We start from the raw sequence: 26,159 nt of genomic DNA, 5'->3' as shown, positions 1-26,159 counted from the left end.
GCGTATTCCAAATTTCTATATTCAGAGCTCTCTATCTTGGGTATGTATCATAGGTTATGCATTAAGATCGCTTCTTGTTTCTGAGGTTCAATACATACTTTCCTTGTGACCCAACTGTCTCTCTCCCACTCTGGAAAAGGATTCGCTCTCTAGCTGGTCTCTATCCAGCCAATTGAACTCCGGTGGGGTCTGAGACCCCAGGAACCAACCCTGGGCTCAGAATTTCCCTATCACTAGCACAACTAACAGCCCCTGACAGCCTTATCCTCCAAGAACCTTATTCACCATCTTTTAAAAAGCCATTTTAAACAAGTGGCCGTTGCATCCCTTGACAGACTAACATTCTACTGGCCTTCCCCACACAAAGAGAGAACACAGGCCTACCTTACAGGGTTGTTGTCCGACATAAATAGTAAATAACCCTTACATATAGAAGATACATGTGTGGCAGTGCTCTGAACGCCTACAGGGGCCCATAAATCCTTACAGCTAGAAAATGTGCACGCAGCAGTGAGAAGAGATTGGATTTATACCCCACCCTTCACTACCCGAAGGTGTCTCAGAGAAGTTTACAATCTCCTTTCCCTTCCTCTCCCCACAAAAGACACCCTGTGAGGTAGGTGGGGCTGAGAGGCCGCTGAGAGAACTGCTCCTGAGAGAACAGCTCCGAGAGAACTTGTGACTGACCCAAGGTCACCTAGCTGGCTGCACGTGGCGGCGGACTGGGAATCAACCCCCGCTCTCCACATTAGACTCCTGCCGCTCTTAACCACTACACCAGACTGGCTCTGAAAAGTGCCAATGCATCACCATCCTGCCATACAAAGCAATGAGACTTCTTCTAGCCCCTAATCAATAGCAGAGAATTTCCTGAGGAAGAAAGGGTGTGTGAGTGTGTCTGACTGTGCTTAGGGGAGCCCCGGTGCGCCAGCCGCCTCTCCCGGGGTGGGGGGGGGCTGTCTTCTCGGGGCCACCTCCTCCTCCCTCCTCCCGTGGCCGCTCTGCCTGCCTCCCGCCACCTGGCACGGGCGGCCCCTCCGCTCTGGGCGTCGTCCCTGTTTCCCGCCGGGCCGCTTAGGTCGTTGCCCTCCGCTGACTTCCGGCGTTGCCGGGGAGCCGCAGGGAGCGGGGGATGCGGCCGGGAGGTGGGCGAAGAAGGGGCGGCAGCGGCTGGCGGCGGGACGGCGGCGGCCTCGAGGGATGGAGCTGCCGTGAAATTTATGTAGGCATTAAATCACTAGTCTATCAGGAAAGCACCTTTATCTCAGTAGGGCAGGAGCGGCGGTAGTGCGGGGCGGCGGGGCGCCGGCTCGGAGGCCAGAGCAGTCCCGGCCGCCGCCTGCCCCGTCCCGCTGCCGCTCCCAACACGGAGGCCCAGGGAGCCGGGCGGCGGCGGCGGTGGCGGACGAGAGGAGGAAAGGGAGGAGGAGGCGGAGGAGGAGAAGAAGAAGGAGAAAAATGAAGCTCCTGAAGCCGACCTGGGTCAACCACAATGGTGAGCGGCTGGGCTCTGCCTGTGCCCCAAAGGGGGCTCTCTCGGAGCATGTGCAGAGTGCGTCCCTGCCGACGGAATGACAGCTCCAATGCCCGCAGGAAAGAGGGCTGTGCTTTGGGGACCTCGAAGCGAGGGGTATAATGCCCTTTCTTGCAGCTAGGGTGCGGGGGGGGGGGGCTGCTGAGCATGTGCAGAGTGCACCCTTAACTCTCCAGCAGGGCCAGAGGATTGCGGTGTATATGCTGTAGGGGAGTGGGGCTGAAAGAGGACAGGGTTTTCGGTGCTTTAGCGGTGCATCTCCTGGAACCTAGAGGCATGTGTGTGCAGGGTGCCCTTTACCGAGTCTAGGATGCATGTGCAGAGTACATTCTGTGGGCAGGAGAACTAGTGCATGTATGTCAAGGGACCTCTGAGCATGTGCAGAATACATTCGGTGGGCAGGAGAACTAGTGCATGTATGTCAGAAAGAAGACAGTGTTTTCTAGTACTTTGTAGTGCATATCCTGGCACCTCGAAGCATGTACAGAGTGCCCTTTGCTGTTTGCACAGGGGGAGGGCAGTGTGCTGCCTCCCATAGCCAGGGTACCATCGTTCATATGCCCACATGGTGGATACTACTATGTTTTCCAGGACTTTAGGGGTTCAGGCTGTGGGACCTCTAAGCCTGTGCAAAGTACCTTTACCTCATTATCGAGGAACCACAGTGCATAATCAAGATGGGCAGCCGTGTTTGTCTGTAGCAGCAGAAAAGAGCAAGAGTCCAGTAGCACCTTAAAGACTACAAAATATTTGGCAGGGTAGAAGCTCTTGTGAGTCACTGCTCACTTCTTCAAAGTATGTGAGTCCACACAGCGGTGAGTGGGATAGGGGTGCATATTGCAGTGATTCCGACTCAGATGATGGGCAAAGTGCTTCTTCCCCGGTGAGTAGCTGCGGGTCATTCCATGTCCACTGTTCAAGGAGGCAGGCAGGGCTTTCAGTAGGGGTGCCCAGGAGAAAGTTCTGGTATCCTACACGTTAAAAAGGTATGTTAACTGAAGTCGGAAATAACCAAAGTAATGCACAGTGCCGAGAGTGGGATGGAGGTAGGTTGTGTTTTCCAAGGTTTTATGGACTCAGTGTGTAGGAAGAAAAAGGTTTCTGGGCATGTGCAGAATTCTTTTTTCTCTCCACTGAGGAACCAGACGTGCATCTCTAGTTGAACTGTAAGGTGGATAGGTGTTTCTGGCTACAGGATGAGGGACTCAGAAATAGACTTGAGCACCAATGTCCATATTATATAAACAAGTGAAATATGCTTGAATGTTATGATTTGTGGACAGGGTTGAGGTACTAGGAAATATTCTTGCAGCTGTAGCCTCCATTGTGCAGTTGGCTGGAATCAGGGAGGTTAGACTGGAGTAACTTTGCATAGGATTGCAATGTATGTCTCTTTCACATCTAAGAAGTTTGGTCTAGCTCCTGTACCGGGTGTTCACAGTTCATTTTGCTAAACAGGATTGCTGGCTGTGAAGACCTGTATGTGTTTTCTGTGCATCAGCTACAAAAGCAAAACCAGACTCGAGTTCATCTTTAAGCTGAATAAGCTTTGCAAGAGATCAGCTGTGGAATGCAGGTTTTAGAAAAGGAACAGGATGCGAAGATCAAAAGCTTTTTTAATGTACACCTTAAATTATGATGGGAAGTGTTGTACCGTTTCTCTTTTTAGCATATCTTTTTTCAGAACCTGATCTGAATGAGGACAAATGCTTTTATTTTGGATTATGCGGGCAAATTAGTGGGTGAGATCAAAGGAGGAGTTCTACCTCATTTGTCTGTAACATTGTTATACTTCTAGATGATGCCAAGCGGGTGTCTGCACTAAGTTCAGCATCATAGAGGTAGATCAGTGGTCTTCCACCCGGGATCCACAGAGCTGCAAGATGTGGCAGGAAGTCATGTGACATCCGTGTTATGTGACAAGAAGAGGAGGAGCCAGAGTTTTAACTTCACCTCTTTCAAGGCCAGGATTATGAGCAGCAGAGCAATGGAGCTATGGACAGGAAACAGAAGCTAAGCACCAAGAGATGTACCATAGTGAGGAACAAGTCATGGCAAGATGACAGCCACCACTGTCCAACTGGCTCTTCTCAGCCATGGGTGAAGAGCAGGAGGCATGTCACCCTTGCTCTCTAGGCAACTGGTCCTCCCAGAAATATGCTAGCCCTGTAAGCACCCAACAGGAAGGACTCTGTGTCCTATTTCGGGGTCCCAGCCCTGAAGGCCACTGTGGTGAGGGTTTCCAGGGAGAGTTCCAGGGATGACTGCTGAATTAATTCAAAAGAAAACAAGCCAGTGTGCTGTACTGGATAATGTGTCACCCTAAGACGTGGGGAGTCCCAGTTTCAAGTCCCCGTTCCCCAGAGAGCCAGTTTGGTATAGTGGTTAAGAGTAGCGGACTCTAATCTGGAGAACCAAGTTTGATTCCCCACTCCTCCACCTGAAGCCTGGTGGGTGACCTTGGGCCAGCCACAGCTCTCTCAGAGCTCTCTCAGCCCCACCTACCTCACAGGGTGTCTGTTGTGGGGAGGGGAAGGGAAAGGAGATTGTCAGCTGCTCTGAGACTCCTTTGGGTAGTGAAGAGCGGGGTATAAAAACCAACTCCCCTTTTTCTTCTCCTCCTCCTGTACATGGAGACTTTGTGCCAATCATGATCTCTCACCCTGGCCTATTTTACAGGATTGTTGTGAAGGTAAAATGTGGAGTCAGAATCATGACTGTCATCCTGAATACCTTTGGAGGAAGACTGGTGTAAAAATCTAATAAAAATTCATTTACAAACATTCTTTAAAATGTGTATATGGTCTGAAGGAGCAGTTCTTGTTAATTTGTTCTTTTGGACTAGTTGTGCTGATTGCATATTCTTAAAGTGCAGGGAACAGTCTTGATGTGGATGATTTTAACCATGCACAAAGCATGGGAAAGTGTTTACCCTGCAGATGAGGAGCATAATGTTTTTAAAATTTCTTAATTGTGTGTAGAGTGTGAAGATTGTGTAGCAGCCATAGGCGGGGGAGAGGGTCTCTATTTTTAAGACTATTTCCACCTCCTACTTTGGCTTTTGTATCTGGAGCTTTATGTTGTCGCCCCACCCTTGCTAGTTTACAGAAGTGACCGTGTAGTCTCCGTAGTTGTCCAAACTGCAATCATGTAACAGTGAGGTTTGGTAAGCATTCACGTTTTAACCAATGACAGAAAATGCTACGTTTTATTATATTCAGGAAGGGTTCTAGCTTAGTGGTGGACCACCCATTTACTACCTTAAAGGTTCCGTCCTCGGCATCCCTAGTTAAAAGAGTTTCAGTATCACATTTTGCTGAAGCCTGTTCTCAGCCTGGGGAGCTGTGGCTTCTCACTTATGTTCAACCCATTATGTTTGGGTGTTTCCTTGATACCACTTGCCTTTGTAGTGTGAGAAGCAGAAGTAAAAAAAAACAAAAACCGCCCCGTGAAAATGTTTACATACTAGCCTAACTTTTAAAACTAATAGTTTTGAAGCTTCAAGATGTTTTTGGTATTATAAATACAGATAGAATGCTGGAAGTGGAATAAGTAAAAGTCGCCTGTCTTACACTGATGAGGAGTCCTGCTGTAGTGTCTGGGCGTGTTTTCACATTTGAGTCACACAAAGATCCTTAAGATAGGTCCAGGCGGGTAGCTGTGTTGGTCTGAAGCAACAGAACACAGTTTGAGTCCAGGGGCACCCTTCAGACCAACAAAGTTTTATTCGGTTAAGACGCTGAACTGCAGGCTGTGGAAGGTCAGTAGTTCAGCAGTTCGAGACCCGAGTTGCCGCATGACGGAGTGAGCTCCCGTCTCTAGTTCGCCTTAACCTTTCCTCATAGGGAAAGTGTTCCAACCGTTTTATCATTTGAGTTGCCCTTTTCTGCACTTTTCCCAAAGCTATAATATCCTTTTTAAGGTGTGGTGACCAGAATTGCACACAGTATTCCAAATGAGGTCGCACCATTGATTTATATAGGGGCATTATGATATTGGCTGATCTGTTTTCAATACCCTTCAGACCAACAAAGTTTAATTCTGTCTATAAGCTTTTGTGTGCGTGCACACTTTTATTTTATTTCTTTGGATTTATATCCCGCCCTCCCTGCAAGCGGGCTCAGGGCAACTTACAAGATCACATAAAATACTATGGCAGAAAAAGCAATTAAAATCTTAAAATGTCGTGTTTCGTACACAACTCAGAGTGAGAGTTGCCTCGGTAGTGGTGCTTAGATGGAGAACCTTCCGAGTGGTGTTGAGGGGTAGCACTTAAAATGTCATGTTTTGTACACAACTCAGAGTGAGAGTTGCCTCGGTAGTGGTGCTTAGATGGAAAACCTTCTGAGTGGTGTTGAGGGGTAGCAAGCCACTAACCACTAGGCTAGGGCTGTCAGCCGGAGAGGCCAAGAACGGGATTTGGACTCCCGCTGCCTCAGCTGAAAGCTCAGTAGGACAGCTCCCTTTTGCAGATCCCACAGGGCCCTCATCTCAGATGGGAGCTTGTTCCACTAGGCTAGTCGAGGCTTGCCAGATGTCCTTTGGGCCAGGGACAACCAGAAGATGTCGATCAGCTCAGCGCAAGGCTCTGCGGGGCACATGCGGGGAGAGAGGGTCCCTGAGATATGCAGGTCCCTGGCTGTGTAGGGCTTTGCAAGTCAGCACTGGAATCTTGAACTGGATCCCGTACTCTGTAGGCAGCTAGTACAGTTGGCGGAGCACTGGCTGAACGTGTGCCTGCCTGCACAGGCATTGCTATCAGCACGTGTGCCGCTGCGTCCTGCACCAACTGCAGTTTCCTGATCAAGTTCAGGGGCAGCCCAGTGTAGCGTGAGTTACAGTAATCAAGCCTGGAAGAGACCATTGCATGGATCACTGTGGCTAGGTCCTGGGAAGTGAGATGGCGAACCAGTTGCTTGACCAGCTGAAAATGATAGAAGGCTGATCTAGCAATGGTGGCAAATCCTGAGCTTCCATAGAAAGGGAGGGATCCAAGATAACTCCTAGACCCTTCACCCTCGGTGCTGGCACCAAAGGCGCCCCATAGAGGATAGGGAGCTGGATTCCCAATCCCAAATCCCCACGACCCAGGTAAAGGACCTCCATCCTTATTGGATTGAGTTTCAGTTGGCTCTGCTTAAGCCAATCAGCCACGGCCTGTAAAATCCTGGCTAACTCCTCTGGGGCGGAGTCCGGCCGGCCATCCATTCAACAGATAGAGATGGGTGTCATCAGCATACTGATGACGACAACCCAGCCCACACACCCCGAACCAACTGGGCAAGGGGCACGTATAGATGTTAAACAACACTGGGGAGAGGATTGCCGCTGAGACAACTCCTCCCCAAGTGCCAGCCTCTGTCCCCGACCATAAAGGAGGGAGGCAAGCCATTGCAAGGTGGTCTCCCATATCCCAACGCTGATGAGAAGGTGGGTCAGAAGATGATAACTGACTGTGTCGAATGCTGCTGTTAGATCAGGAAGCAACAGCAGCGCCAACCCACCTCGATCCAGATGTCTTTGAAGGTCATCTGTGAGGGTGACCAGTGTGGTCTCTGTCCCGTGGCCAGGGCAGAAGCCGAATTGGAATGGGTCCAGGATAGCAGCATCATTCAAGAAGACCTGGAGTAGCTTCTCCACTGCTCTCTCGACCACACAAAAGCTTATACCCAGAATTAAACTTTGTTGGTCTCGAAGGTACCACTGGACTCCAAATAGAGATAATTAAGGCTGAGGTTTCAAACTGTTCTTACCTTGCCTTCGCAGCTGCCTGAGTGAAAGGTAACAAGATCTGTAGCAGTGGGAACCGGTGAGAATCCTCTTCTCAGTCAGGATGATGCTCCAGGTGGTCTACAGCGGTATCTGAAGGTGCAGCTGCAGAACATGCAAGAATGGTCTAGATATGCGGCGTCCCCATCCATGGCTGTCCTGTGTAGCATTTCCCTTTCTTCGTATAAGTCAGTGGAACTGTGTCTGCTTGCTTGTGGAAAGCTGAAGGGTCTGAAGCCAGTAATGGAAAGTAGAAGAGTCTGGAGCTAAATGTTGCTTTCACCTGAGAATCTGTTGGCCCATGGTCCAAAGCTGGAGGAAATTGTATTTTTTTATAAAGTTTTCTCATTTCTGTATGTTAGTTTGACACCACGTATCAAGTGAGGATTTGTGTTGAATGCAACTGAAATGATTAAGGGGATGGATCACTTTCCCTATGAAGAAAGGTTAAAGAGCTCAGGGCTCTTTAGCTTGGAGAAACAATGACTGAGCGGTATTATGATAGAGATTTGCAGAATTATGCATGGAATAGAGAAGGTAGAGAAAGCAGTACTTAAAGGACCCCCATCCTTATTGGATTGAGTTTCAGTTGGTTCTGCTTAAGCTAATCAGCCACGGCCTGTAAAATCCTGGCTAACTCCTCTGGGGTGGAGTCCGGCCGGCCATCCATCAACAGCATACTGATGATGACAACCCAGCCCATACCCCCTCGAACCAACTGGGCAAGGGCACGTATTGATGTTAAACAACACTGGGGAGAGGATTGCAGCTGAGACAGCTCCTCCCCAAGTGCCAGCCTCTGTCCCTGACCATAAAGGAGGGAGGCAAGCCATTGCAAGGTGGTCTCCCATATCCCAACTCTGATGAGAAGGTGGGTCAGAAGATCATAACTGACTGTGTCGAATGCTGATGTTAGATCAGGAAGCAACAGCAGCACCAACCCACCTCGATCCAGATGTCTTCGAAGGTTATCTGTGAGGGTTACCAGTGTGCTATCAAATCACTTCCAATTTAGGGAGATCCTATGAATTAATGTCCTCTATCAAATCACTTCCAACTTAGGGAGATCCTATGAATTAATGTCCTCTAAAGCATTCTGTCATTAATAGCCTTGCTCGGCTCTTGCCAACTGAGGGCCAGTGGCTTCCTTAATTGAGGCAATCCATCCCATGTTAGGTCTTCCTCTTTTCCTGCTGCCTTCAGTTTTTTGTAGCATTATTTTCCAGTGACTTCTCATAAGGTGACCAAAGTACGATAGCCTGAATTTAGTCATTTTACCTTCTAGGGAGAGTTCAGGCTTGATTTCATCTGGAACCCACTTATTTGGCTTTTTGGCGGTCTGTGGTATCCATAAAACTCTTCTCCAAGACCACACTTCAAAGGAATCAACTTTCTTCTTGTCACCTTTCTTCATTGTCCAACTTTCACACCTTTCAGAACACTTTCCCCCCCCCCCTTGTAGGAGATCCTGAATGTGCACTGTTTGTACATTTAAAGCACAATGATGCTAGTAAAGAAATAAGACAACGGTGAGCCCACCATCACTCTGCAGAGTTTAGCCGTACAAAGGTTGTGTAATCTGTTCTTTTAACTGTTGCAGAATTATCTTCAGGTCCTTCAAGTGACACAGCGGTGCATTGTCCGATGACAGAAAGACTGCTTGCGAACTTTGCCAGAGCCGTTTTCTTAGCCCATCGGAGGAAGTCTTGTTTGTACCTTATTGTGTGAAACATGCACATTTGGAAAAGTAGCATGCAGTTTTGGAAAGCAGGCAAGGTGTGAGCCAGGTAGAAAAAGAGAGTTTATCAGGGGGCCGATAATCCCTTCTTAGGAATGGTCGGAGTCCAGGGAAGAGCATCAAGACAGGCTGTCCTGATCTGTGCGTGGTAGCCGTGACAGCTGAACTGCCCACTGTTGGTCTCCTTGCAAGAAGCGTAAGCCAAGATTCAGCTAGTTTGTAGAAGGACTCCTCTTTCCAAAGATGGGACAGCATTTGGTGTGGGAGTGCAGGGTGGAATGTGTTTATGATTAAACTGTGCGAGAACTCTAAGATAAGAACATGGTTCTCATAATGTACCCAGTACTTACTACTTTCCTTCATCCATCATTGATAGTGAAAATTCAGGCCCACCTTTAGACATTCTCGTTCAGTTTTAGCGAGAACAGTGTCTCCTTGACAAAACAAATGAGGCTTGTGTGTGTAGTTCATGGTGTGCTTTTGCTATAGGTGGCCAACCTCTGCCATTAGCAGCCGGCAGTCTGTGGCCACCCCAGGGAAAAGCAAGTGGGCTTGCAAGCCTGGCACTGATTAAGGCAGTTTGGTGTAGTGGTTAAGAGTGCAGACTCTAATCTGGGAGAACCGGGTTTGATTCCCCACTCCTCCACATGCAGCTGCTGGTGTGACCTTGGGTCAGTTACAAGTTCTCTCAGAGCTGTTCTCTCAAGAGCAGCTTTCAAAGAGCTCTCTCAGCCCCACCTACCTCACAGGCAGTGTTCCCTCTCAGCTGAGTTAGTGTGAGCTAGCTCACAGCTTTTTAGCCTCCAGCTCAGACATTTTTGTCTTAGCTCAGGAAGGAAGGCTCCAGAACAAACTAATTTATGCAGTAGCCAAACCACTCGCTCACAACTTTAATGCTAGTAGCTCACAAAATAGAATTTTTGCTCACAAGGCTCCACAGCTTAGAGGGAGCATTGCTCACAGGGTGTCTGTTGTGGGGAAGGGAAGGGAAAGGAGATTGTAAAACGCTCTGAGACTCCTTCTGGTAGTGAAGGGCAGGTTATAAATCCAAACTCTTCTTCTTCGTCTCTTCACTGCTTGGATCAATCAGACTAGAAGCTTAGCCGCGGAAGCTGCCGTTCTCTCACACTTTGCCCTTGACTCATGGCTTGCTTTCCAGAGAAGGTGGCCACTGCTAGCTTGCCCTATTCCCAATGCAGAAGTTGCACGTCAACTGCTAGCGCTCCCAAAACACAAAGAAGCCCAAAGCCTGAGTGTCACTGTAGTGTTCACCATGAGCTGCAGGGCGGAGGGAGGCACTGTGTGTTCTAAAGATGCTAATCACTGTTCATGAATAAAACGGCAAATGTCCAGGTGAGGAGCACTGAAGATCAGCAGCATATATATGTATCAGGAAGTGCTGAATGAAATTATTGCGAATTAGAAGGGAGAGGTCAACAGCCCAAGTGGGCATGCCTTATAAGCATGCTTGGGCTGTTTGCCGGCAGCAGAAGGCAACTTTGAGTCCAGTTATCAGGACCTCTCCAAAGGGCAGGCCTTTTCACAGCGAGTGCAATGGAAAGTGACCTGTTGGGTTGTAGGTCTCTTGGGATGTGTATCCTACACAACTCCGGGGAAGTGACTGAGTCGAGGCTTATTACTGTGTCACTGTGAGCTGTTGTGGTTGGTACTCAGGTAGGATGTGTGACTTTGGGCTACGTTGCCCTCGCTTGGGTGGTTGCGTGGCATTCTGACCCAGGTTCCACAAACGTGCGAACCCTGGTAAGCTGTCATTAGGGAAATTATGATAACCAGGCAACTCATTCATAAGAATGTTAATTGCAGGGTATTGGGCTAGCAGAGCAGAGTGTAAACGCCAGCACGGCAGTGGTTCGTGATGGTACCTGTGTCTTTATCCATGGATTCTAAGCTAAAAGCATGGGGGAAGCTTTGTAAATAAGAAGACACAGGGGGCGTAACAGCAGTTTCCCCCTTAAAGATACCCGTGAGAGGCTTCAAAATGCTGTGCCAGATGTATGTTTACATATGTCATAAGCAAGAGGGAAGCAGTGGGAATATTTTGTTTGCATTCTGCTGATGTAGTTTGTATGCTGGCTCCGTAAGTGTTGTAGGTGTTCAGGAAAATAAATCCATCTGAGCTTGCTTGTGGAGCTTTAGAACCTGTGTGACACAGTGATTAGAGAGTCAGGCTAGTATCTGGGAGGACCCAGGTTCAGATTTCTATTCCGCCACAATGTTTGCTAGGCCACCAAGCTTACAGGGTTGTTCTCTGGTTAAATTGGGAAGAGAGAATCGCAAATTCCGCTCAACGCTTTTTGGAGGATGGGCAGATTGTTCTCTCATTGTTTAAACTGTGATTTTGTTGTAAGCTGTTGGGACTTGCATGAGTACACGGGCAAGACGAGGGAAATCATGAAGTCTGTGGGCTGTATGTTGTTGTCCATCCCTGCATTCAGGGGTCTTTGGTGCTCACCAGGTGGGAGCTGGGATTGTTGGTGGATAGTGCGGGACAAGGAGCAGTAGGATATTTATTGATTGATTTATCATCATTTATACCTCAACCTTCTCCTCACTGGAGAGCCAAAGCACCTTACATTGTTCTCCTTTCCTCCATTTTATCCTCACAACAATCCTGTGAGGTAGGCTAGGTGGGGAGAGAGTGATTGGCCCAAGGTCATGCAAAGAGCTTCAATGGAGGACTGCGGGTTGGAACCTGGACCTCCTGGGTCCTGATCTGAGATTTTAACCATTATGCTACATGATAATATGCATCTTGGAGGCCAGTTTATCGGATTAAGAAACGGACCCTGAAAAAAGGCAAAAATTCCATTGGGTGCCTCTTTGAGTACAAGATTAGGAATGCTCTTTTTTAGATACGAGTCACATTTTTTCCTTAGGTATAGAGTTTGTTACTTTATTGAGCTATTAACATATCTGAAGATAAATTTTTAAATTTGCACGATGCTGGGTGACTGTGTATTAAAAGGGGTGGAAAGAAAGAAACCAATTGATTCGCGTCTGTTAAGGTGCATGCTGGGAGGTGAACTTTAGATTCTGTTCTGTTGACCTACAATTTATTAAGAGAGGAGATACCACTCTGGTAAACCCCTAAGAAGCCCAGAATATCCTACTCTCTTGAAAGCACACATTTAGGAGAACTTGTTGGTTACTCATAAGTCTTTCGTGTTGAAGTTCATTCTCTCCCAAGCATAATCATCATCATCATCATCATCATCATCATCACCACCACCACCATCATCACCACCACCACTTATTATTATTATTATTATTATTATTATTATTGATGATGATGATGATGATAGAAATATTTGTACAGGCCTGCTTCAGTAGGATACTGAACACGCTGGGATGGTTTTGTTGTTGTTGTTCAGTCGCACAGTCGAGTCCGACTCTTCGCAACCCCATGGACCAGATCACGCCAGGCCTTCCGGTCTTCCACCATCCTCTGAAGTTTGCTCAATTTCATGTTCGTTGCATCCATGACACTGTCTAACCATCTCATCCTTTGCCGTCCCCATCTTCTTTGACCTTCAATCTTTCCCAGCATCAGGGTCTTCTCCAGTGAGTGCTTCCTTCTCATTTGGTGGCCAAGGTATTTGAGCTTCAGTTTCATTATCTGGCCTTCCAGGGAACAGTCAGGGTTGGTTTCTTTTAGGATTGACTGATTTGATCTTCTTGCAGTCCAAGGGACTCTCATGAGTCTTCTCCAGCACCATAGTTCAAAAGAATCTATTCTTTGGCGCTCGGCCTTCCTTGTAGTCCAACTCTCGCAGCCATACATGACTACTGGGAATACCATTGCTTTGACCATGTGGACTTTTGTTGGCAGGGTGATGTCTCTACCTTTTATCCTGCTGTTTAGGTTCGCCATCGCTTTCCTCCCAAGGAGCAGGCGTCTTTTAATTTCATGGCTGCTGTCACAGTCTGCGATGATCTGGGATCGATGGTGCACAAATATAAATGGCCAGATTAGCAATGAACTCAAGAGCTGAGAATAATGATGATCATAATATTTATTATTCATAATAAATACACTGTAACCTTTTGAAATGCTAGACGGGTAGAAGCTTTATAAAGTACTTCAGTGACTTAAAAATAAAAGCAACTCTAGAATATGTTTGTTTTAATACAAACCAAAATGTTTTAAGCTATTCTAAAGTTTTGCAATTAAATCCTAGAGGTGGAAGGCCTTGTCTGGTTCATCAAGGTTCTCCTCGTACTAGAAGCTGACATACTTTCCAGAGCTACTCCATGATGGTGTGGTGTAGTGGTTAGAGAGACTAGGAATGGAAAGACCCAAGTTCAGATCCCTGCTGAGCTGTGAAACTCACTGGGTGACCTCAGTGTAGCCATTTTCGACCTAAACCATCTCACCAGGGTTGTTTCAACAATAAAATAGAGGAGAAGGAGGAGGCCTTGCATAGAGAGGAGAAGACTTGGAAGAAACAAAGCAAATTCATTGCGAGGAATAGGTCCTTCCCATTTCTAGACTTTTTATTTATTTGTTTGTTCCTCTGTCTTAGATGGCAAAATTAAGGTGCATGTGCTAAGATAGCACAGGGTAAAGCAGTTCTTCCCAAAACTTCTGTGTTTTTTCCCCTAGGGGGAAAAAAATCAGGGAACTTCTCCACCGTGGTTTCAGAGTTTTCAGAATTTTTTACATCAGTGATTTTATGTGCTAGGTTAGTGCGACCCAAAAAGGGGGTTATGTGCTAGGTTGTCAAAGAACTGTGCACCCTCATTCTAGCAATGGACCTTCCTGGGGGCATTGGACAGACACGAGAAATCTTCCTTTGTGTTCTGGATTTGGAAGCTGATTCTGCTTAAACCGCTTGTTTGCCTAGCGTAATCTTAAAAGCCTAGATGTCAAAGTCTGCTTTCGAATTTTTATTTCAGAAAAAGTTAACAGCTGAGGTTGCATTAGCTCAAAAACATGTCAAGGCTATTGGATATGCATGGTTGAATTCTGCTTCCATGAGACAAACGTAGGAAGCTGCTTTATATCAGCTCAGGCCATTGGCTGGCTAATTGTTTTCTTTCCTGACCAGTCGCAGCTTTCTAGGATTCCAGGCAAAGTCTGACTTGAAAGCCTTTTAAAAATAATTGCAGATGCCAAACATTGACCCCGGGCCCTTCTGGACAGCTCTACCATAGAGCCATTGCCCTTTGTCCTCATATTTAGACTTCAACCGTTTGTCATTTTTTGAAGGGTTTTCCTGTTGTTGGTGTTTTGATTTTCTTCCTAGTTGAGGGCGACAAAACATCCAAGCTCAGATAGCAGACCAACAACAACAAATCTTCAGAAGTGCGTTCAGAAGAAGCTGTGTGCATCTGCTGTGCAGTACAATCATTGGTCTCTGCCACACAGAAGGGAATGTTGTTTGGTTTGGCTTGTTTCAACAGAATATAAAAGAAAGTAAACCTTTAGAGGAAGAAGAGGCATCTAGTCCAGGAAGAAAGTACAACTGCAGATCCCGTTAGCTGTGGTGTCTGTTTGACAGAATCATGGCTGTTGAACATAAATGTGTATTTTGGCAAAATACGTTTGCCAGGGACCTGACAGTCCACTGAAACCACACCAATCACAATGTGTTAACTTTATGAAGAAGACACTTTAAACACTTTGTATAGGTAATTTTCTGGCCATGGTTTCTAGTATTTAAATCCTCCTTTTACCAATTCTGTGTGGTACTCTCCAGTATAACTTATGTAAATCAGTACTTAGTGTGGAGGGATTTTGGGGAGCATCCAGTACCATAAAGGATGTTCCAGCTTATTTGAACTGGTATCCTTCTGTGCCCTAATGGTGGGGAGGACAATGATAAGCTAGGTGGAGCATGCATATTACACCCCTTCTGCAGTCACGCCACTGGTTACCAGCTAGTTTCCAGGTTCAATTCAAGGCATTGTCTCTCACCTGCAAAGCCCTTTATGGCCTAGCCCCCCCCCCCCCGCATATCTAACAGTGACAGAGGACAGAACAAAGTCCAGTGGCACCTTTAAGATCAACAGGTTTAATTCTGAGTATAAGTTTTCGTGTGCATGCATGCAAAAGCCTATACTTCTGATGCATGCACCCTTCTTCAGATGCATGCACACAAAAGTTTGTAGCCAGAATTAAACTGGTTGGTCTTAAAGGCGCCACTGGACTCAAACTTTGTTCTGTGGTTTCAGACCAACACAGCTACCCACCAGAGTCACAGGGAATGACCTGCCTGAGGAGGCAAAGAAGGCTTTCCTATTGCTATCATTCTGCAGAATGTATAAAACAGAAGTGTTCAGGAGGGTATTTTTATAGAAGGAACAGTACTGGAGTTAATGGCTCTGTTTACTGCATGTATTATCTTCTTCTTACTTTGTTTTTTGATTTCTGTAATCCAGGAATTTTTTACATGCCCATTTTTTAACGTCACGTCTACTACTGTTTTTATTACATTGTTTTCTAATCTCCTAATCCAGTTTTATCACACTTTTTTTGCATGTTTTATACTGTTCCTGTTACATTGTTTAAAATTTTTGTAATCCTCCTTGAACCTCAGTGGAAATGTGGGCTATAAATAAAACTATAGGAATCAGATCAAACCAAAAATCTCATTTTGTTACAGGACAGCGATACTTGTGAACACTTATGTTTCTACTCTTATTGACTGCATTGAGTTTTTAAGGTTAAGATGTTAAAATCTGAGGAAGGGCCTCTGACAGTCAATGGGATCAACGGCTGGAAAAGACAATGAAATGCTGAGGAATAACAAACAACATGGTCAGGATTAGAGATGTAAAATTTCTGGAAATTTTGAAGCTCGGAAAAAAACCCAGGTTTTTTTTTGGGGGGGGGGAAACAGAAATTTTAGGAAAAATTGAAAAAAATGCTACATTAGCACTTCTTTTTTCTTTTCCAAATTGAAAGTCATTCTGTTACTTTAGGAACATAAAATATGACTATGGACATTTTTTCTTGTCATGAAATTATCACAAATAGCATATTAAAATATAGTGTATCCAAACAATTATTACAAACAGAATACCCACCCACATGCAAAAACAAAACTGAAACCTTTTTCTTTTCTTGTGACAATAGCACCTCCTAAAGGAAGAAATGCATCTTGTTCTTGCATTGGAGAGTTCAGTTTGTGACCTAGGACTTGCTTGTCCTCAGTGCACAGAAATTAGATCAATTACATATTTTTTAGAAATGATTCGGAAAATATTTGAACACCTTGTCTTAAAATATGTTATTCATCATGTTAAAATAAAACGTTCCATAATCAATTTTTTTTCTTTTCTTTTTTCAATTTTTCCAATTTTGGGGGAAAAAACAAATAAGCCTTGAAGGAAAAAAATGGAAAAAACCCATCCCCCCCCCCCGAATTTTTCCGTTTTTTTCCCCGGGCCTTCACATCTCTAGTCAGGATTACAGAGACCAAAGATATGATCAGGCAAATAAAAGTGCACGTTAGGAAGCTGGATGTTTCTGGTACATCTGTTAAGGTGCGTAGTATGTTCGACACTTTATTTGGGCATTGCCCTCCCAATGCAACTGTCGAAGTATTTTTATAGCTTGACAGTACCAAAGCGCAGAAGAGCTTTCACTTTGGCTAGAATGGATGCCCTTCCCCAGCGGTCTTGGAGGGCAGATACAAAAAAGTACCATGCGCCAACAGAATATGCAGATGCTCACAAAATAAAAGTTGAAACCATTGAACACAGGATTATAGAACGTCCCATATTTAATGAGTTGAGGGCTAGTTTAATTACCCCTCTACTTTAAAATATGAATGTGCCTAATAAGAGAGCCTAGGTGATGTGGCTGCTGTCGGATATAAAGGACTCTGTTACTCTTCCTGTGACAAAATTTATAGGGGCAATAACTAACTATCAGGGAGATAATAAGTAAGGCTTTTGTAATTTTATTTTCTGCCCAAGGTGATAGCTGTAAGAGCAGTACGAGATGGATGGATAGATTGCATTGAGTTACACTGTGCAATATGAGATAGATCAAGGTGAGTAGCCATGTTAGTAGTTAGCAGTAGAAGAGAGCAAGGCTCCAGTAGCACCTTAAAGACTAACAACATTTGTGGCAGGGGAGGGGCATTCATGAGTCACGGCTGTTATCTGAAGAAGTGAGCAGAGACTCAGGAAAGCTCATCCCCTGCCACAAATCATGTCACGGATAAAATGGATAAAAGGAAGTACACGTCACGGATAAAACGGATAAAAGAAAGTACTTCTTCACCCAAAGAGTGATTAACACATGGAATTCACTGCCACAGGAGGAGGTGGTGGCAGCTACAAGCATGGATGGCTTCAAGAGGGAACTGGATAAACATATGGAGCAGAGGTCCATCAGTGGCTATTAGCCACAAGGTGTAGATAGGGGCTCTGGGGCAAGTGATGCTCTGTCTTCTTGGTGCTTGGGGGGGGTCAACAGTGGGAGGGCTTCTAGTGTCCTGGCCCCACTGGTGGACCTCCTGATGGCACCTGGTATTTCTGGCCACTGTGTGACACAGACTGTTGGACTGGATGGGCCTTTGGCCTGATCCAACATTGGCGTCTCTTATGTTCTTATGTTCAGTCTTTAAGGTGCTGCTGGATTCTTGGCTCTTTTCTTCTGTGCCATCTGCTCAGTGAGAAAGGTGGACTATAAATAAATGACATTTATTTTTATTTATTTCAATGCTGACACGATGCATTTTTTCCCCAGAACAAGTGTAAGCCCCCAGCTATGCCAGCTGGATTTCAGACGGTGCAGACCACCACTTGGTCGCTTGAGACTCAGGAAGAAATTGTGTGCTGTAAATAATTCAGTGCATAGGTTCATACATTGTGAGGAGGTGGTTCAGCTCCCAGGACTTTGTTTCTTTTACTAGACTCTGTTTCTCTTGCAATTTCCAGGCAAGCCAATATTTTCAGTGGATATTCATCCTGATGGGACCAAGTTTGCAACCGGAGGTCAAGGTAAGCGTGCAGCAGTGTTCAAAAAGAAGCATCCCTCCATGTTGGTTGTTGGTCCCTTCCTTTGACATATAGTAATCAAACTTGTATTAAAAGGCAGCATACAATATGGACTACTACATTATTCTGTGTGAGACAGACAGACGGGGGGGGGGAATAATGTTTTCAGTAGCTACTGTATCAAAACATAATTAGCTTGCTGGATAACCCTTTTTTTAAAAATCAAGCAGTGTTAATGTGTAGCTTATCTGATTATACTTTATTGAGCAGGATTTTACACTGTATTTCTGCTTCCGCAGTTTCTTATGGTACACGCTCTGTGGCACAAATGAGAGGTTTATGTTGTGCTGCTGTTGGCTCAAATGCATCCTGTCTGCCCTTGGGTAGTGGTGGCAGTGGCCAGGTAGTGAGCTGGGCTCCTGAAGTTGTACCTGACATCAAGTGACCTGGCCCGCCTGCCACCCAAGGTCCCCATCACACCTGCACATGCAGCAACCGTGCATCTGCTCACACAGTCTTATTGTGCTTGTTCTCCCCTCCAGTGTACTCACTTAGAATGTACTCAGTTAGAATATGTCTAACCCGCCTTTCCCAATAATCAAGGTGATGTACACTGTTTTTAGGAGCTGCGCTGGCTCAAGTGGTTAAGACGCTGAACTGCAGGCTGTGGAAGGTCGGTAGTTTAGCAGTTCGAGACCCGGGTTGCCGCATGATGGAGTGAGCTCCCATGTCTAGTTCCAGCTCCTGCCAACCTAGCAGTTCAAAAGCAAGAAATTGCAAGTAGATAAATAGGTACCACTTTGGTGGGAAGGTACCAGCGTTCCGTGCGCCTTGGTGTTCAGTCCACTTCAGCGACCAGTTTGCAAGTGGATCTTGCCATTTCACACAGTAAAATCCAGTTGCAAAGTGCATTGAAAGGGGATTGAAAGTGCATTATTTAGTGTGTGTGAAAGTGCCCATTTGCTGAAGCAATGTGAATGTGCCAAATAAACCTGAATAAAGTGCTGTTGGATGTCAGAAAGTTAATGTAAAGGGTGTTTTGTCTTTTCCTTGCATTGCATATATTCTGTGTAGAAGTGCCAGTGGCTTTTTTTTAAAGAAAACATAAACAGCATGTTGATTTTTCTTTATTCCTAGGGGAGGATTCTGGGAAGGTTGTGATTTGGAATATGGCTCCTGTCCTCAAAGAAGAAGATGAAAAGAATGAGAATATCCCCAAGATGCTTTGCCAGATGGACAATCATTTAGGTAGGGCAGAATGCAAACACTTGAGGCTTCTTGTCAGTACAAAGAACCTTGGACATGCTGTAGAGAACGGGGACCCTTCACTGCATCACGTGAGGCTCTGAGGAATGTTGTAATGGACCCTGGCCAGGGGCTCCATAGATCCGCAGAAGTCACCCAAAGAACTGACATGAGAGATCTGGGTTTACTTACGAGGGGAGCTTTAATAACCCATCAAAGTTATCAAAGCAGATTCAGGGCTGAGCTCCAGTCAGCTGGCCTCAGGACCAGTGTTCCCTCTAAGCTGTGGAGTCTTGTGAGCAAAAATTCTACTTTGTGAGCTCCTGGCATTAAAGTTGTGAGCGAGCGATTTGGCTGCTGCGTAAATTAGTCTGCTCTGGAGCCATCCTTCCTGAGCGAAGACAAAAATGTGTGAGCCGGAGGCTAAAAATCTGTGAGCTAGCTCACACCAACTCAGCTTAGAGGGAACTATGCTCACGACACGCACACACATGCAGCAGGGCTTCGCTAAACCTTTGAGACCAAGAGCATAGCTATAACCAGGCATCTTATCCTCTAAATGCTGGTGGCAAGCCAAAGAATGATTAATGAAGCTATCCCAAGCACTTGGGTGAGCCAGGCCACCTTGCCCCTGGCTTCCATTGGGGAGAAGAAACACCCCAGGCCTTGGAGACAAGGCTCTGCTAACTAGCATGAGAGTGAGAATGTCCCCCTGAGAGCCGCTCGTGCTGTCCTCTCACAAGAGGGAGTCACTCGGGGCAACACAAATGTAAGCAGTGAAACAGAATCTTATGGCTCACCTGCTTTTGAAGACTACTCTGTCCAGTGAAGAATAAGGGAAGTAAGTGAAGGATTCCTTCACTGCGGGCCCCCAGACTCTTAATTGTATTCTGGGCTGGAAAAGGCTTTAACATGATGATCCTGGTATTGTCCAGTAGACCTCCTGCAGCCCAACCTTGTGTCTGGAAATTAATTTCATGGTACTCTGTCTGTGATAACAGAATGTGTAAATGCTTTGTAGCACTTTGAGTCCAGGTGCTTTTAAACTTTAGTTACTTTATTTATATCCTGCCTTTAGCCCCAATGGGGACCCAGCGAGGCTTACATGATTCTTTTCTCCTCCATTTGATCCTCAGAACAACCCTATAAGGTAGGGTAGTCTGAGAGTATACCCAGCCAGCTTCCATGGCACAAGTGGGGATTCAAACCTGGGTTTTCCCGATCCTAGTCCAACGCATTAACCACTACACCACAATGGCTTTAGTTGTCCTGGAATACAGGCAGAGCAAGGCAACAGAGCTAGGCCACGGTTTAGCAGCTGTCAGACTTCATGGGTTGTTCAGGAAAGCAGAGTCAAAGCAGTCGGAAGTTGTTGATCAGCAAGGTTCAGGCAGGTCTGAAAAGCAGAGTCGAGGGTCAGTCCAAAGGTTGCAGGAGGGAGGCAGAGTCCGGAGTTGTGGTTGCAAAGGTCACAGGGTTGTGACATGTTGCTTCCACAAATCTGCAGTTCTCCCGGTCTGATTTATGTAGGCATACCTTAACAAGCCCGATTTACAGCCATCTGCTTGGAGGTGCTCCTGCACTTACTCAGAACTGCTATCATTAAGCAGCTTGCTACGCGTGTCCTTAAGTCTTGCCAGAGTTTTTCCTTTCGCTGTTCAATTGCTGGGGGGGGGGGGAGCCTGGTGGGCTACTTTCCTGCAGCTGTGCTTCCTTGGCTGCTTCAGAGCTAGGCATGGGTGGGTCAAGGTCAGCTGCAGGTAATGAATCTTGAGGCTTCTGTGTATCTCTAATTCACTAACTTTAGCTGGTTCAGAGCTGGCTGCATGTGGCTCCTCGACTCCTGAGGAGTCTTCAGACACTCTGGACTCAGGCTGGCCCACAGCACTAATTGTCCATTATTGAAACAGTTTCTGCTTTACAGATGGAGAAAGTAATTTAGAGGCGTGTTTCACACAGCATCGACTATTACAGATTACTGGTGATTTTAGCCCAGGTCTCCTGTCTCTTGTGCCATCCACTGGGCGTTCTAGATTACAGTGGATCCTGGAGAGTTCTGTCATCCTTTTTCTGTACAGTTTTAAAAACTATACATGCATATACATAATGAGAAAGCTAACATGATTACAGGACTAGGAAGGTTAAGAAAGCGCTTTCACATCAAGTAATCCAACACAGTCCTTTTGCACATCCCAAGCTTTTAAAGGGAATATTGAAACTACTAGCTATGTCCATCTATTTCCCATGTCTTTTGTTATTCATTTGGAGCTTTTGTTTGAAAAGCAGAAGGGAAAAAAGGACAGATATAAATATATATTTATAAAATAATACCCAAATTGTCTTGCGTGTGTTGAACTGCCTTTTCTAGCCACTTCTGGGCTATTTTGCATGTTTCCTTTCATTTCAGCTTGTGTGAACTGTGTGCGTTGGTCAAACAATGGGCTTTATCTGGCTTCCGGGGGAGATGACAAGCTGATCATGGTTTGGACAAGAGCGACGTAAGCATTCTTCTTCCTGTACTGAATTTAGGACTTATCTAGTACTGCTCATATGGCTGTCACCTTAAGCAGAAATTTTTTAGGACTTATCTGTTCTTGATCTATCCCTTATTTATCATCAGTGCTGTGCAAATGCTTGTAGAATATGAAAAAAGAGCTATGGATATAGTTTATTCAAGGCACATTTTAACAACTTGCCTGAATTTGTGGTTGTCCTTTATGGACTTAGGTTGGTCTGCAACATGTTCAGAACAAACTTAAGTGATGTTTAAAAAAATGAAGGTGGAACCACACCAAACAGTATTAAAGCCACCTACTATGAGCCAGCTCAGTTATTCCATTTTAGAAAAATGCTTTGGCCCAAAAGTTTCAAAGGTGGCTTCCAGGCTTTATCAATAGTTAAAGTAGCTTATCATTAAAATCAGCAATAAATAGCAGCCTTAAAAATGGCTCTTAAAACAAGCCCATAATAATAAAAGCCAGGACTGACTGTAACAATCAGAGCAGCAGAAGACTAAATATATCAGGGAGAGGGAGGAGATACCAACCAAACTCCTGGGAGAAAAGATTAGTTGTCACCTGGCTGGCAGCGAAAGCCAAGCAAACCAGTTAGAGAGATTCTTGTGGTTTGGCAACTATCCATGCTGTGGATTTCTGCAGTTGAAGGGACCACATTGTGAGAACAGTTCTTCAGATCTGGACTACCGTGCTCTCTGTGTGTGAAGGGGAGAAGGGGATGATGGAAAGACGGTTGCTATGGCTCAGTCTGCTCTGTTTCATGCCCACTATACTTCAGACCTATGCCACTATCAGTATCTGCTTCCAATGTGAACTTGTGCCCAATCAAGAGACAGCAGGAGGGCATTCTTTGGACTATCGAGTAATGCAGGTATTGGAAGAAGCAAAAGCAGATCGCTGTCTTTGGCTTCCTTCTGGATCTGCTGTCATAGATGCTGCAAAGTTTTGTCATTCCCTAGATTAGGAGAACCAGATAGGAGGACAGGGTACAAAGATTACAGAATGCAAGTTTTGAGAAACGACGTTTGAAATATTGGTCTAGTGAAACATAAGCAAAATTGTCCTTACCTGATTTCAAAGGGCTCCCCACTTAACAGGGTGGTAAAGAAAACAGTTGCTGGCCCTGATTAAATTTTCTGTGTGTGTGTGTGGGGGGGGGGGTTGTTTTGTTTTTTGGTTTGCTGAAATTGAGTTCATATTTTTTTTGGTGTTCTACACTACCATGTGGCTGTTTATCAGTACCTTGTCCTTTCTTAAATAGGTACATTGGACCTAGCACAGTGTTTGGTTCCAGTAGTAAACTTGCGAATGTAGAACAGTGGAGGTGCGTCTCAATTCTTAGAAGCCATTCTGGTGGTAAGTATTTTCTTTTTCCCCCCCCCTTCCAACCCTCAAAGATAATCTGATTCCCCCAGTGCAATTCTGAAGATGGCACCCATCCATTCAGCATTCACTCTGGGCTTTCTTGGCTTGTTCAGATGGGTGTGGTTAAGATGGGTGTGTGTGAAACCCAATGAAGTGATGTGGCCCGTGTTGTTTCTCAATGCACTTTTTCAGTTTAATTAATTAAGTGCTCATTTACAGCAAGCAAACCTCAAAAACTGAACCCCACTAACTCACCGGTTATTCTTGAAATGTACAGCTTTAGTGTAGTTTCATGTAGTGGTTAGGAGCACAGACTCTAATCTGGTAGAACTGGGTTTGATTCCCCACTCCTCCACATGCAGCTGCAGGTGTGACTGGGTCAGTCACAAGTTCTCTCGGAGCTGTTCTCTCAAGAGCAGTTCTTGAAAGAGGTCTCTCAGCCCCACCTACCTCACAGGGTGTCTGTTGTGGGGAGGGGAAGGGAAAGGAGATTGAGGATCCTTCGGGTAGTGAAGGGTGGGGTATAAATCCAGTCTCTTCTCTTCTCTTCTTTCAAATAAGTATTAAGCAGGTGATATATGCTCACCATTTAGTTTGTGTGTCGCACCAGTTTTTGAAATTGCATGCTGAATAGTTGATAGCATCTTTTCAGGCTCTTTTTCATTGGCTAACGCAATAATAGCAGCATGCACATTCATTGGTTGAAGGGACTAAGAAGTACTCATTTTTTGCTTGGTCTTATTCGTCCACTTAAATTCAGACTTGGAGGTAGCAAGCAGGAAAATTTAGGAAGCTTACCTAGTATATTATCTGGGGTTGGGTGGGGCATCCACCTCCAGCCCCAGTTGTGCTGCCCAGTGGGAACCTGATCAGTTGGTCATATAGCTTGTCTGCACAAAAGCTAAGTAGAATTAAAATTGACTTTAGATCCAGGTGGGCAGCCGTGTTGGTCTGAAACAGCAGAACAAATTTTGGGTCCAGTGGCACCTTTGAGACCAACAAAGGTTTATTCAAGGTGTGAGCTTTCATGTATGTGCACACTTTTTCAAATACATTGGAATAGTAGGTAAGGTATGCAAAGTGCTGACTTTGCATATCTGAAACATCATCATGTTACATGTTAATTTGGTGTTACGTCCCTGTCTATAAGTTTGACCCTTACCTCCCACTCCACTGTGTTTGAAAAAGTGTGCATGCACACGAAAGCTCATACCTTGAATAAAGAAGGAGAGGAGACTGGATTTATACCCCGCCCTTCACCCGGAGTCTCAGGGCGGCTTACAAACTCCTTTCCCTTCCCCTCCCCACAACAGACACCCTGTGAGGTAGGTGGGGCTGAGAGAGCTCTCTCGAGAACTGCTCTTTCAAGGACAACTCTGATAGAACTATGCCTTGCCCAAGGTCATCCAGCAGCTGCAAGCGGAGGAGTGGGGAATCCAACCCGGTTCTTCCAGAGTAGAGTCTGTGCACTTAACCACTACACCAAATGGCCTCTCCTTTGTTGGTCTTAAAGGTGCCACTGGACTCTAAATTTGTTCTAAAATTGACTTTGTAACCAGAAATGGAAAAACACTATGGTGGGACATATCAGAGGAGGCAAACAATTTTAGAGAATGGCTGTGTATCTGTTGTGTGGTTCATGACATAATAATTTATTCAATTTTTGGTTAAATGATGTGTCTTGTGGTGGGATGATGAGATGGGAAGGGGAAGTATGTAACTTCAGAAAATGTGGGAGGGACTTCTTCAGTTATGGTATATTAAAAGTGCATGACCAGACAGGATTTTCTGGTCTCTTTGCCTTGTAGAGAAGCTCTTAAGGTGTTTTTATGTATAGAGTAATAGTGCTGAAGGAATCAATATGAGCTTAAATAGGATGTTTCATTGGAGGAGCCTGGAATGAAGCAAATTAAAAAATCATTTTATGGATTGCTTCTTAGACGTGAAATAGTACTTCCCAGTTATCCGTTGGTGTTGTCTTAGGTGGTTATTTTCTTCTTTGCATTGGAAGTGTCTGCTTGCTTAAAATAAAAAAATAAAAACACAATTTCTCCAATTTCATTTTTTAAAATTCTTCCCACTGTTAATGGCTGCAGGAAGTTGATTAAAATGACAGAATCAGCTCATAGATGACAGCCTTGTAAGGATCTACGGAAAGGCCTCTCAGGAAAAGGGATATAGCTTGCTTCTCACAGGCCATGAACCTAAAACATTGGTTCAGGTGTCAGGCCTGGAACTCAGGCCGTTAAACTTGCAAAAGCCGTTTTGCTAAAAAGGACCCACAAAAGAGTCTTTTCGCTGTTTCATGCTGCAAATACCAGATATCTTATTGGCAGGACAATTGTTTTGCCTATTAAGCTTTTTAAAGTAAATAATTACTGAACTAAATATATACAACATTGGCCGAAGATGGGAGAAGGATGGGGAACGGTGCTATTGCTGAAGAAAAATCCTGCATAGGACAATACTTTAATCCTTTCTTTTCACTCAGATTTCACTTACATTTATGTACCTGTATTTCAATCACTTTAGACTATGCATACCTTATGTTACACATATAGTTAATCATAGGAGTAGGGTTTATGGGAGTTTTAGCTATGCTCGGGAAAGTAATGTGTTTTCCAGAATCAAGGATGGACATTAGAACTAAATAGGTCCAAATTAGGAAGTTTGGCACAAGAAATCTTACGTAAGGACATTGCACAGGGTCAAGATAACCCTAGCGAAAAAGGGTAACTCCAAAGATGGGGATGCCCCGGGAAGAACAAACTAGCAATAACAACTATTTTGTTTAAAGGTCAGATGAGATAATATGAACAATTCTAATTGATTGGAGAACAATTTAAAGGTCAGGGTTTCTGATTGGTTAATGGGGGAATAGGATAGGCAAGGAGGAAAAACATAAAAGGAGAAAACTGGTCGGCATGGAGGTTGGGTCAAGAGAGATAGGAGTACGCTCCCGTCTCCTTGTTCCAACTTCTCCATAGGAACCCAGAGGGCTGTCATCTTCGTCGGTCTT

At 45.2% G+C, this 26,159-nt stretch overlaps 1 protein-coding gene across 1 annotated transcript in view; it reads left to right on the top strand.

Moving 5' to 3' along the window:
- Positions 1-1,285: 1,285 nt before the first annotated feature.
- Positions 1,286-26,159, top strand: part of LOC107115240 (protein HIRA) — a 60,657-nt gene continuing 35,783 nt past the window's right edge. Inside the window, exons 1-5 of the mRNA XM_015416896.1 lie at positions 1,286-1,495; positions 17,955-18,017; positions 19,152-19,262; positions 21,667-21,757; positions 23,037-23,131. Coding sequence (XP_015272382.1) covers positions 1,459-1,495; positions 17,955-18,017; positions 19,152-19,262; positions 21,667-21,757; positions 23,037-23,131 — 397 coding nt within the window. The 5' untranslated portion in view covers positions 1,286-1,458. The remainder of the gene's footprint in view (positions 1,496-17,954; positions 18,018-19,151; positions 19,263-21,666; positions 21,758-23,036; positions 23,132-26,159) is intronic.

Source organism: Gekko japonicus, unplaced genomic scaffold, assembly GCF_001447785.1.
Source record: "Gekko japonicus isolate JY-2015 unplaced genomic scaffold, Gekko_japonicus_V1.1 scaffold316, whole genome shotgun sequence".
Taxonomy (NCBI): Eukaryota; Metazoa; Chordata; class Lepidosauria; order Squamata; family Gekkonidae; genus Gekko; species Gekko japonicus.
This window is presented reverse-complemented; position numbering and strand designations above follow the sequence as displayed.